The sequence below is a fragment of the Arachis hypogaea genome, chromosome 10 (assembly GCF_003086295.3).
Source record: "Arachis hypogaea cultivar Tifrunner chromosome 10, arahy.Tifrunner.gnm2.J5K5, whole genome shotgun sequence".
Taxonomy (NCBI): Eukaryota; Viridiplantae; Streptophyta; class Magnoliopsida; order Fabales; family Fabaceae; genus Arachis; species Arachis hypogaea.
In genome coordinates, this window is record NC_092045.1 from 104,997,984 (window position 1) to 105,011,730 (window position 13,747).

General features: G+C 30.9%; 1 protein-coding gene across 1 annotated transcript; it reads left to right on the forward strand.

Moving 5' to 3' along the window:
- The first annotated feature begins 6,213 nt into the window (after positions 1-6,213).
- LOC112716269 (uncharacterized) lies at positions 6,214-11,009 on the forward strand. Its single transcript, XM_025768140.3, has 8 exons — positions 6,214-6,415; positions 6,843-8,036; positions 8,125-8,206; positions 8,366-8,432; positions 9,028-9,213; positions 9,302-9,362; positions 9,481-9,660; positions 10,254-11,009. Exons 2-8 carry the CDS (start codon positions 7,025-7,027, stop codon positions 10,478-10,480), a joined length of 1,815 nt encoding a protein of 604 aa, XP_025623925.1. The 5' UTR covers positions 6,214-6,415; positions 6,843-7,024; the 3' UTR covers positions 10,481-11,009.
- The last annotated feature ends 2,738 nt before the right edge of the window (positions 11,010-13,747 follow it).

Here is a 13,747-nt window from a genome sequence, read left to right on the forward strand (position 1 = left end):
CTTTTCTTGGAGTTAAACGCCAGCTTTTGTGCCAGTTTGGGCGTTTAACTCCCATTCTTGTGCCAGTTCCGGCGTTTAACGCCGGGCAGTCTTGAGATGATTTGGAACGCCGGTTTGGGCCATCAAATCTCGGAAAAAGTATAGACTATTATACATTTCTGGAAATCCCAGGATGTCTACTTTCCAACGCAATTGAGAACGCGCCAATTGGGCTTCTGTAGCTCCAAAAAATCCACTTCGAGTGTTGGGAGGTCAGAATCCAACAGCATCTGCAGTCCTTTTCAGCCTCTGAATCAGATTTTTGCTCAGGTTCCTCAATTTTAGCCAAAAAATACCTGAAATCACAGAAAAACAGACAAACTCATAGTAAAGTCCAGAAAAGTGAATTTTAACTAAAAACTAATAAAAATATAATAAAAACTGACTAAAACATACTAAAAACATACTAAAAACAATGCCAAAAAGCGTATAAATTATCCGCTCATCAATGCACTACTTTATATGTGTCATGGTTTAGATTGAATTAAGTTTTGTTTTTTATATCAACATGTGATGAGAATATAATCAATATATATAGAGTATTTTTGTGTTTTGGTCTTTTGAATGGTTATTTAAGTAATTTTTGTCCTTAAACACGGCAGACATCAATTGCAACTACTGATGCTAGTTGTGATTCGGTGGTTACTAATCCTCAGCATTCCATGGTTGAAAATTAGCTGCAATAGAATGAGAATGATTCATTATTGCTGGATGTTCATTTTACTAAGTATGCAGATGCTTATTTTCATTTTTAAGTGGATGTTTAGTTGATTTGATTGAATTTTAAGTAGATATAGTTTATTCAATCTTGAATTCCTAATGGATGACAAGGTTTTTTGTGACAAATTATTGAAGAATTTCAATTTTAGGTATGAACACATTTCCCCAACTCTGCACATCAAATTTAAGGCTCTTAACAGAATGAATGTTATGAGTTGTTGCAGATTGTGTGGATGAAATTGATGCACAACAAGTCTTTGGCTATGCCCTTTACAAAGATGAGAAAAATACCAACCTCTCTTATCCCTTCGAAAAGTTTAGTTATGATATTTCCCGTAAAAGCTTTCACAATGGCCGTTTCATCCAAAGAATGCGAGCAAAGGCTTCTTCTCCTCCCAAGTACAATTTTCTCACCAAGTTCACAATTTGATTATTGAATAAATAGCTATACATGAAGACATGAAGTTCATATTATCTTGTTTTTGTACTACTATGTTTTACAGTGTAAAGTTAGAACAAGGGACTGACACATCTCTATTAGAAGAAAATGGAATTGTTAAAGGAGTTCACTACAAAACTAAGAGTGGAGAAGAGCTTACAGCAAAGGCTCCTCTCACCATAGTTTGTGATGGTTGTTTTCCAACTTAAGGCGTTCTCTTTGCAATCCTAAGGTATAAATTCTATCATGTTAGATTTATATCTTTTTATTATATTGTAGAATAGAATAATGGTTCATAGTTCAAAGTGATTCAAGAGATTTTTTAACTTTCTTCTGGTTAATCTACCATCTTATTTTGTTGGTTTAATCATGGAGAATTTTAATCTTCCATATGCAAACCATGGACATGTTATCTTAGGTGATCCTTCACCAACCTTATTTTATCCAATCAGCAACACTGAAATTCGGTGTTTTAGACAATTAATTAATGATAATAAAATTGATGAATTCTCAATTCCTCGATTACAATTTTATTTATCTAAAGTAACAGTTTTTTTTCTTTTGGTATTTATTTTGGTTGTGCTTTCTTTGCAGGCAGCTAAAACAAGAAGAAAAGCAGTATATGGAAGAGTTGCATTGCAACATTGTTGTCATGAAACAATCTCAATTAAAAGTGTTCTGGTTGAATTTGAATGTTTGTAGCAGAGATTTTGGATTTTTTATGATTTAATAGATGTTTTTTATTAGAAATATTAAAGGTTTCTACCAACTTAAAATTTTATACGCCATTTGCATCACTACATGAATTAACGACCTTGTGTCCTTAGTGTTGCGAACAAAAGCAGAATGTCTCACATCGGTGTGCAATATTTTTCCATAACTCTCAAACCACATAACAAAAGAAATTAGTAGAGTATGTGCATGCAGAATCTAGCAACTTAAGCAAAAGACCAATGTTATAACTAAAATGAACATCTACTTTTTGAATTAGATTCAGTCTAATCAAATAAATATTCACTTTAACATAAAAAATAATTATCCGCCTACCTAGTGAATTGAACATCCGGTATATTTTAATTGTATTTACTTAAATCCAATCCAATCAAATAAATGTCTACTTAAGAATAAATATAACCATCCGCATACCTAATGAATTGAACTTTAGGCATATTTTAATTGTATCTTATTAAAATTTAATCCAATTAACAAAATATTCACTTAAAAATAAAAATAAGCATTTGCATACCTAATAAAATGAACATCCATCATATTATGGATTGATCACAATTTCTAATATGTACATTATCTTTCTCATTCATAGGCTCAGAATAATAGTGCCATATGTTTTCTTTGCAAACAGTAGCATTCCCATTTTAAGAACAATCATGAATAGAAGAGACATTGCAATAAGTAACAAATATGTACTTAATTCGTCATTGACCAAAATCATTCACTGACAAACTAAAATGCACTTGTCTCATTGAATTAGTGAACAAGTATGGGATTAGGATCATGAACATGAAAAGGACAATAAGTAGAAAGTATTGTCTAAGCTTGTGGAATCTGGAGTCTTTATTAACTTTCATAAAGTTGACCAAGTAATCAACTAACATTTCTTGAATTCCTTGTCAATTGCTATTTAAGCTTTCAAATTTGTTCAAGTGCCTGATTTCTGTATCCTCTCTTGGGAACTATTTGTAAGATGATCTCCTCAATGTTCATGTACCTTCATCAAAGACCAAGTCATTATCAATAAATGTAGGGATTTTATGTGCTACAGTAATCACTATGCTTTCACTAGTTTTTTTCTAATAGTCTTTTGAATTAAATTGTACAAAATTTCTGCACTAAAATAAAATTTAATGCAACCATCAACAGCAACAACATGTTCGATACGTTCTAATACATTCAAATTTTAACCATGGTGTTCTTAATTATGAACAATCAAATAACTCAGCAAGTTTCATTGCATGAACATCTAGTTCACACAGCGCAACAACATGGCAGCACCAAAAAAGCAATGTTTACAGCGCTAACATTAAATCAATTGCAACCATCTATACCACCAACAGCTTATTCTACACATTTTAATATATTGAAATTGTAACAATGGAGTTCTTCACTATGAACAGTCAAACATCTCAACAATATAAAATGTATCTACGATTAGCAGTAACAGAAACAGCAATCATGAAAATAAGAAATTAACCCACTAACCGTAGATCGTCGACGGCAGCTGTTAGGGAGCCTTAACACCAATGAGGCCGTGACCCGTCCAATGATCACGCTCTCACCTGGCTGACACAGGAGGCAGGACTTAGGCCGCAAGCGCACACCTTGCACGTTACTGGCGCTGAGATAGGTTGGTGGCGGAAGACGAGCTCGCGCAATGGATGAGCAGTGTAGGACCGGGACCGACCGACGCAGTTGCTGCCAATGAAGAAAGATGCACGCGAAGGAGGTTGGGCGCTGCAGTTCTGATCGGCACTGTTGGAGGTTCTAGGTCACGCGGCACCGCGGTGGTGGGATGTTTAGCAGCGACCGTCAGGATTTCGGGGGTAAGGATACCGTCAGTGCAAAAAAGGGGAATGCAAGAAAATTTGAATTAGGAGTTATGTGGTGGTGGTTAACACAAAACTGAACAGCACTTTTGGAATTAGAGTAAATATGGATAATTTTCATTTTTAACTCATATTGGACCAAATAAACAATCTATTGTACACATTGTATAGATATCTAATTGGCTTTCTAACAAGATTCTTAACGTTTACACAACTTTCTCCAAGAAATTAATGAGAATGCATATTTTTTAGTTTAAAAAATTTAGTTGGTCATTTATTAAAATAAAAAATTAAATTAAATAATAATTTAAATTTCATAGACCATTTTAGCTATTTTAGCTATTTACTCTGATATGTATAACCCAGTATAGAGTATTTATTTTATTAATTTGAGATTCAAAGTATCTCGTACAGATATTGTTTTTGCTGAACAAACTCAACTTCCATTGAAAGAGTTATACCATAAAAAAGTTTGATCACATATGAATATTACATTTATTATTTTTAACATGTCTTATGTGCGTGTGTATTACAAAAAGATGAGGTAGAGAATATGATTTGCACTGCTATGAGGGTGGAGACACCGATTATCTTTTTGGTTATACCGCCGTACCGTGGTATTCAAAAATCGTACCCATTGATTTACATTGTTTGAACTTCATATAGAAAAATTAGAAATTATACGGTTCGATTTATATTTTTTAAAATAAAAAATAATTAAAATTAAATCCTTCAATTTCTAATTTATCTTTTCTCCTGAAACAAATCAAATGATTTGATTTGATTAATATAAATTTTTTAAAAAAATCTATATAAAAAAATTCGTGTTTCCAATAACAATGTACTTCACACATATTTGATCCGTATTAAAAAATTTTGCCAAAATATTACTGTTAAAAGGTTTAATTATTTTACTTGTTGTCGTTATAACTAATTATTTGCTAGAAAATTGAATAGAATAACATGTACAAAATGGAGCATAATTTATAAAGTAAGCTAGTTGACCTTATAAATATTTTTGGTTAGGTAAAATTTTTTGAAACACTTCGTTTTATATTTGATAAATTAAAAACTCATGTATTTATATTTGTAGCTTTTAAAAATCAGAATACTTTTGAAAATATTTAAAAAAATATTTTTTAAAGTTAGTTTGTATTTATCAAAATTAAAAAGTCTAATATAATCTCGTACATTAATTAATATTTAAATTTAATTCTTACGTTAATGTCTATTATAATATTTTTAAATTTTAAAAATTATTTTATTAAATAAATTTGATGTTTCTTATGTTTATTAAAAATTATTTTTAATTTAATTTATTAAACACAAATACTATAACTTTTAAAAAATAAAAATTTTACCAAATTAACTCAAAGATTAATGCTTTATTGATATACTCTATCTTCTTTTTAAAATGAGATTTTCAAAAGAAAAAAATGCTTCAAATATAGTATAAGAAATTTACTAGAAAGAATCAATTTTAAAAAGAAGACAGTACCTTCTCACCTAGCCAATTACAAGTTTACAACTAGTATTTCGGCTCTTTCAGGGGAAAAAAGGTGAGTTCCGAAATTAAAATTAGAATAAAAAGAAAATTAGGTATTTTAAGAATTTTGTGATGAATTTATAAATTTATCAAAAATTATTAACTAAGTTCGTAAAAATATTAAATAAGTTCTAAATAATTATCATGATAGATTTATAAAAGAGATAGAAGACTAAAAAAATAATTTTATTCAGTATTATAATTTGATTTATCCTTAAATATTTTTATTAAGTAAAAAATATTGCACTCCTAATTAATTAAATAAATTTTAATTTTATATTTATTATATTTTATATTAATAATTTAGATTTAGAGTTTATAATTTATAGTTTATAATTTAAAATTTATAATTTATAATTTATAATTTAAATTAAAAATTAAAAATCATGATTTAAATTTTAGAATTTAAGAAACAGTACATTCTTTTTTTTTCAAAGTGCATTAGGATTAGTTTTATACTTTTTCAAGAATTATATAAATTATAATTTATTATATGAATACTAAAAAAAGATGAATTGTATTAAGCGTTATAGTTTTCCAAGATTTTTAAATTTGTTTGTACAAATTTTTTAGAATGTACATAATATATTTATTTATTTAAAAATTCAGAAATTTATCAAAAAAGTTTCTAAGACTTACTTGATAATTTATTATTGAAAAAGTCTAGATAACTGATATTTTTTTTAGTCTTTAGTCAGTTTTTTTTAATATTAAAATTTAAATATAGTTAACAAAAATTAAACAAAGAGATTTTATCATTTTTTTAAAATAATATTATGTGTATATTAAAATTAATTATTAAAATTATTTATTAATATAAAATATATATTAGAATATAAATATAAATTAAAAATAAAATAAATTATATATATTTATATATAAATATATTAATAACTGATTTTTTATTTGTTGTACAAATAATATTTTTTTTTGTAATAAACTAAAAATAATACGGCAGCAACTGGTACCTGGTAACTGACTGGTAACCCTAAACCCGCAAGGGAAACTTCTCTGATTTTTTTCTTTCTTTCTCTCTCTATCTCTCTCTCTCTCTCTCTCTCTCTCAGAATCCTGTTGAACCGGAATCAGAGTTGTCGTTCGTTAATTCAGGTACTTTACTTTCATTCCTTTCTGCTGCTTCAATTGCATTCGACATTACAAACCTCTATTTTTTTAAGAATGGTGAAATGCTGAAATGAACTAAGATATGTTTCAATGGATACATTGTGTTGTGGAGATAGAATGTCACAAACTCAATTCAAATTTGAAGTTTTTTTTATGTATGTAATGCACTACTTTGGACACAATTTGGTTGGCTTAATGTGCTAGAAAAATTACTAGGAGAACTGTTGCAAAGTTTTGTTTCCAATGAATATGAACAATGAGCATTTGAATGTACCGTTTCTGATTTTTGAAATGTAAACAGCCCTGAAAATATATATTTTCGGAGAAAGGTGCATGGAATTCTTTACTGCTTTAGGTGGTATCTCGTGATTTCCGGAGAAAGATTATTGATTAATTTGATTTGTGGATGCAGTCATGGATTGGTATATGAGGCTCCTGCAATAGCCAGTTTGGGAGGTACTGATAAGTTCAAAGGGGATAAATTTATCAGAGAAGCTGAGTTGTGAGAGAAAGAAGAGACTAGATAAAATCCGTTTGACATAAAGTTGTCGTCCTTGTTCGACGGTTTATTCTCCTCTGAAGACTAGTGCTACTATGGAGGAATTAAAATTACCATTGAAGCAGAGTCTGGAAGGAAAGGAAAAGGAACAAGGTGAAGCTGCTGAACATTCTTCTGTGAAGAATGATACTACTGCAAAAGAAGTGAATCCATCACGGGATCGGAAAAGGCGGAGAAAGAAAGAGAAGAAACAAGGTGAAGCTGCTGAGCATAAAGGTTATCAGATTTCAGTGGATAATTGTTCGCGGCAGACTGATGCCCCTTCTGAGAAGATAAATTCATCACTGAAGCCAAAAAGGGAAAGAAAGGAGAAGAAACCGGTTGAAGCTGTTGAGCATAAAGATAAAGATCCTGATGTTTCACTTGGTAAATCTACTCCAAATACTGATATGCATAATAAATTTTCTAATATTGATGCTACTAGAGAGGATGTAAGTTCATCATCAAAGCGGAAAAAGAAGAGAAAGAAGAAGAAACAAGAAAAAGCTGTTGAAGATAAAGGTCCTCATGCTACACCGGATAAGAATTCTCGGAAGATTGATGATACAGCAGAGGATTCGTTACACATATCCCCAGCTTTACCTAATCCGTTAGGCTCCCAAGATATTGTAGAATGTAGTTCTAAGAAGAGAAACAAAAGAAGGAAACGGCAGAAGACAAAATATAATGCTGTTGAAAGCATTGTCAACACTAATGATGTGCCAAAAGATACCTTTTCATCAAAATTTTGTACACCTGCCTTGCATATGCCTTCAGAACATCCAATTCAATTTGGGTCCGCTGATCCTATAAGAGGACAATCTTGTGCGGAGACAAATATTTGTCAGCAAGACAATGACAAAGGGGATCAGCATATACCAATAAAGGAAGCGGAAAACACCAGTGGGGAGTATGTTGTTAAAGACATAAGCCGGTCCTACAACTCAAAGAATAAGCTTCTTATCCTTGACATGAATGGACTTCTAGCTGACTTTGTCAAAAAGGTTCCTCAAGGAAGTAAAAGTCCGGATTTTAAAATTTATGGGGGAAGAAAAGGGTCGATAAAAGGTGCAAAGATCAACTATCACGATTCTTTATTTATGGTAATTTATGTGTCATATGAATTTGACTGACATGTGGGCTTTGCTCTCTGCAGTTTTCAAGAGGCCCTTCTGTGATGAGTTTATACAGTTTTGTCTTGACAGGTTTCATGTGGGTGTTTGGTCATCTAGAAAGAAGTATTTTGCCACTCCATGACTGTTCTTATCTCGTTGCATATGTTTATTCGTTTGAAATAGGGGTTCGTTATGAACGGGTTGGTTGCATTTCAGCATTAGAAAAAGTGGGCTTCATAAATTCTTTATGCTGTCTTGATAATTGTATGAAATTATTGGCAGGAAAAATCTTGGTAGAGCAGTCAACCAAATTTTTGGGGAATCAGCATCCAAACTGCTCTTTCAATGGGTAATCTATTCTCCAAAAGTACAATTTTTAGGTGCTTTTGATTTGGCAAACAAGTCAATTATGAATAATTTCTTAACATAGTTGTAATGCATCTTCTATCAAATCGTACCAGATGAACATTTTTAGCTTTTACGTTTACTAGCATTAGTCATTCCTTGCATTGTTGGTTAATATCTCACATCTCTGCAGTATACTTCGCTAACTTGCATGTCTTCCCTTGTGGAGGATATTCCACAGAACTAATAGTTTCTTTTCTTTACTTAGTTTTTATCACTGAATTATTGTTATATTTCTAGGGTTATTTTTGGATTTTTGTTTTTTTTTGGGGGGGGGGGTGATGAGGAAAATGATAATACAACATTGGAGGATAAGAGTCCCCTATACAAAAGCAAAGCAAAAAGATTTTAAAGGCCATGAACTTTACACCAAATTGGTGGTTCTAATCCTATCCCATAGAGCCAGCTTGTCAGAGAATCTGCAGTAGTATTATTTTGTAAAAATATAAGTATTTCACTCTTTGCCATAATGGAACTTCAGTCCTATTTGAAATTTCTTTAGATGGCATTCAATCTTTCTATATTGTTTTATCATATAGGATCGGTCCCACTGTACGAAAACAGGATCTTGTACCCTTGAGGACAAATTCAAGCCAATTGTGTTCAAGGAACTTCGAAAGTTATGGGAAAAAGTGGATGCCAGTCTTCCATGGAAGAAGGGAGAGTTTAATGAGTCAAACACATTATTGTTGGATGACTCCCCTTACAAAGCATTACTGAATCCTGTAAGTTTTGTTCTTTGGTTTTCGTTTATTTCAATAAGCTTTCTTTTTTGTTGGTGTTCTGTTAATTTCTTATGCAAATTATTTTCAGAGGAACACAGCAATATTTCCCAATCCTTACCATATTGATGATGTTGATGACACATCACTAGGTGAGACATGCTTCTGCCCATTTTCCTCTCCTTTTCACATCCTTTTATATTTTCTCTTCTTATGCTTCTCCATTGATAAATATATTGAGTATTCTTTCAAATTAATGATACATCACAGGGCTGGGAGGTGATCTTCATATGTACCTTGAAGGGCTGGCTGGGGCTGAGAATGTTCAAGAGTATGTGGCATCACATCCATTTGGCCAAAAGGCCATAACCGAAACACACCCGTCTTGGGATTTCTATCGCAAAGTTATTGAAGCAGTTAAACGCAACAAAATTGCTGCTCAGATGCGGGGTAAATGTGACTGAGATTATTCTTGTCATATTGATTCATTTGGCATGCATGGTTTATTTTAATATTAAGTCACTTCGATGATTGAAATGCTGTTGGGTTTTGCTTTAGAAAGATGTCCGAAATAAGATTAGTTATTTATACTCCTTGTAAGGTTAGGAATATAGTTTCTCTTCGTCATATCTCAACTCTTGTTAACGAGTGTTACTCAGTGGATGGATGTTTTGAAAATTGCTTTATTCAGTTATTGAGTTTACAACTTTCCATGATATGGCACAATACAATAACGTCAGTTGATCCATGTAGCTGACCCTTCTTAGTGGGGATTGGATTCTGGTGTTATTGATAATGAATTTTTTGAACATTCATAGTGAAAGGAAATTACTTTTCATCAAAACCATGTCTTGCCATTATTTCTCTTGGTCATACATTACTAGCTTAATTCGAGTGAAATGTATCGCAAGTATCAACGATGCCGATAATTTATGATGCTCCAATTGAAACTCTATAGCTAGAATGACAGGGACTGTTTAGCAAATATCATTGTTGTTGTTGTCGTTCCTGTTTAGTATTTGCTCTAAATCTGGTTGCTGCAGCTATGTCTAGGGGACAATTGAAGAGCTCCACCGTAACAGGCGAAAATACTGTCCATTTGCTGCCTGCTGCCGGCGATCCTCCACAAGAGCCCACAGCACTTGTTGCTAGTGCCACCGGTGATCCTCAGTTGACCAAGGCGCCACCACCTCCCACTACCCGAGATACACTACAATTGACTGATCCAGTGCTACTTCCTTCCACAGCCACTGCGGCAATGCTTCCTTAATGCTGGTCACCAGACAAAACACAGCTGAAAATTCCAAAGCCGCCGGCTGCACTGTTCCCCTTAAAGAATCCCTGCACCGTCTGGTGTCATGGTGAATGTTGTCTGCCTTTACGAGAAACCACTCGCCATGTTGCCAAATGACCCGTCGCCATTCTTCGTGCACATCAAGCCACCGTGCACCTCCTTTGCATTGTGCTGCTGCTGCCTGCTGCTGCATATCTTCTTTGGTTCACTCAAAATTTCTGCGCTTTGGGTCTCGTTCTATTATCTGGGTCCTGAAGCCCTGATTATTGTTGTTAGCATCATTCTGATTACTGTTCCATTGAAACTAAATTTTTTGCTGTAATTTTTAGGTGATTTTGAGTTGTTATATTAGTTTCCATGCATTTTTGTGCACTTTTTGTAGTTTCAAGAAACTTGTCTATTAATGCTTTCAAGATGTAAAGCAGAGGCCTAAGGGTTGTCATGAGCCAAGTTATAATGTTATTCTGATTATAGGGCAACAAAATTAAATGAGCTACTTTTGCCATTCCAAGTCCCAGATTTTAATTTTATTTTATTTTTCTATTATCCCTCTTCATGTGAGTACTTATTAATGGTTTGGTTTGGTTTTTTTTTTTTTTCTCTTTAATGGTTAGTGATAATAATTGAACACATATGTTGTAAGTTGTAACCCAACCACCATTTATTTTTGGCAAGTGCAAGTCATGAATAAGATTGCATGTGCTTCATAGTGTTGACATAATATCATGCAGCATGTAGGAATAGATCACCCACCAACCATTCAATGCTTCTAATTTCCATCTGCATGCAACAATTTAAATAAAAATTAATTTAAAAAAGAAAGATGCAATTCATTTATTATCAACAATATTACTGTTTTAATGTTTTGGTCAAGACTCAACAAGAAGGATCCTTTGCTTTGGACCACAAAGTTTTGAATTATCCCAATCAATAAAAAGCTCATCTAATATCTTTAAAACAAACAAAAGAAAAAACAAAAAAGTAAAAGGCCCATAAGTCCAAACTAGAATTGAGTATTGACTCATGCAATGGGTGCGCGTGCAGATGAAAAAAGTTTGAGGTTTTGATATCTTAACTCTCTCGTCATTAGCATCAAAATATTGAAAATGATTTAGAAACTCAACAAGTCGGCAGTGACTATTACAGGATTTTTTTATTTAAATTAAAAAAATATAATATTTACCGATTTAAATAAATCTGTAATTATTTATCAAAATATATTTCTAGTCATATCTCAGATATAGTGGGAGAAACAAAAAAACAAATATATTTTGTGATACGGAGTTTGAGAGTCATATCTCGAGTGCACCCGAAATATAAACATGAGCGCATCTCGGATACACTGCATCCAAGATATGTTTATATTCTGATATGGATCAGTGCATCAGAGATATAATCAAGATCTGATATGCTTATAAAATTTCTTCTCTTTATTTTAAAATAATTAAATATTATATTTTATATATGTTTTTAAAATTAGTTTGATATATTAACAATTTAAAGAATATTAATAGGTAGATAATATTTTTTTATCTTAACTAATTTTTGAAAAAAACTAATAATTTCATTTATGTTTAGGCAATTAAATTTTAGCTTAATAATTAATTAAGTTTGGTTAGTTTTAAAAAATATATTATATATCAATATTTATTAATGTTAAATCTATTTATTTATTTATTTATTTTTGATACTTATAATAAGATAAATATTGTTTTATGTTAAATTTAATAATATATTTTTTTAACATAAATTTCAATGAAACAAAGATAATATAATAATAGAAATAAATATATTAATCTATATGTGCTTATTAATTTATTTCCAAACTTCTAATAGAAATAAATACCTCCATTTTTTTTATCTTTGTTGTCTCTTCTTGAATTATAAATCATAAATAGGATATAAAAGTATTGATATGCTCTTAAATTTTATACATAACGGTATTTAAAAGAACTCTCGTATTAAAATATTTAATAAATTCTCTTGAGAGGATTTAAATTTACTATTTAAAAAATTATTTAAAAAGTTATGTTAACACAAATTTAATTCATTAAATAATTTTTTATTTATTATGCTATTTTTATTTATATCATAAGCATATCGAATCTTGACTATATCTCGGATGTAGTGCCTTCGTTTTGTAGTCTTGCACGTATCTCGAATGTATTAGTTTATATCAGAATATAAGCATATTTCGGATGCAGTGTATTCAAGATGCGCTCATGTTCATATCTTGAGTGCACTCAAAATATGACTCTCAGACTCTATATCACAGAACGAAATTTGTGCACTCAAAATATATTTATTTTTTTGTTTTTTATACCGTATTCGAGATGTGACTAATTACGCATTTTGATAAATTCTTTCACGTTTATTTAAATTAGTAATATATTTAATTTAAATAAAAAAAATCCATTATTACAACTTAAATAAATAAAATGTTAATTATATAACTTATATTGATAGCTCAATTTTTTAATCAATATTTTATTCAATAATTATGATTGCTTAAGTATACATTCTATTAGATTTCTAAGACTAACTCCTAATTAACTTTACTATACCTATTGCTTGAAAAACAAAAGTAACAACATTATTTCTAGACTTCTCTCAATTCCAGTCATTTAGATAGCATTTTGTTTTCCAAAACTAGAATTGAGACTTGAGACTGAGACTTGTGTTTGATTTTTGAAGATTAAGATTAAAATTTTAGTCTTTTTAATATTTTTAAAAAATAAAAATTAACGACTAAAATTTTTAAAAATAGAAAATAAAATTTTAATAATATTTTTTTAAAAAATATTTTAATTTAATTTTTAAAATTTTAAATTTAACAAAAAAATTATTGAATATTTTCATGACCTGAATTAGGAGATACCAAAAGGAAAAAGAGACACCAAAGAATATAAAGGGAGAAGAGGTGACGCTAAAAAGGTTAAAGGCTGTTATCATCGTCGAAGAAAGAGAGAGAAAGAGAAGGGGAAGGAACTGCTCCTACTGTGAAGAGACTTATTGGAGGAGGTTGCTGCAAAGAGAAGAACGCAAAAAAAGGAGAGGATTTTGAGACGGTGACGAGAGAGTATCTTTTTTCGGTAGTGTTAGCAAGGAATGGAGCCATTCAAAGTTGGGGCAGGTGTTGCAACTTCATTCTGATGATTATCTTAGAGTAAAATCTTTTTTCGATCCTTGTCTTTTTTCAATTTAGACAATCTGTAGTTTAATGGTTAAAAAATAACAATCTGC

Bases quoted from the DNA above. Each gene is read 5' to 3' on its own strand.
- LOC112716269 (XM_025768140.3), top strand. From the start codon at position 7,025: ATGGAGGAATTAAAATTACCATTGAAGCAGAGTCTGGAAGGAAAGGAA. The intron at 9,214-9,301 runs GTAAGTTTTGTT...AATTATTTTCAG, and splicing joins ACAAAGCATTACTGAATCCT to AGGAACACAGCAATATTTCC. The intron at 9,661-10,253 runs GTAAATGTGACT...TGGTTGCTGCAG, and splicing joins AATTGCTGCTCAGATGCGGG to CTATGTCTAGGGGACAATTG.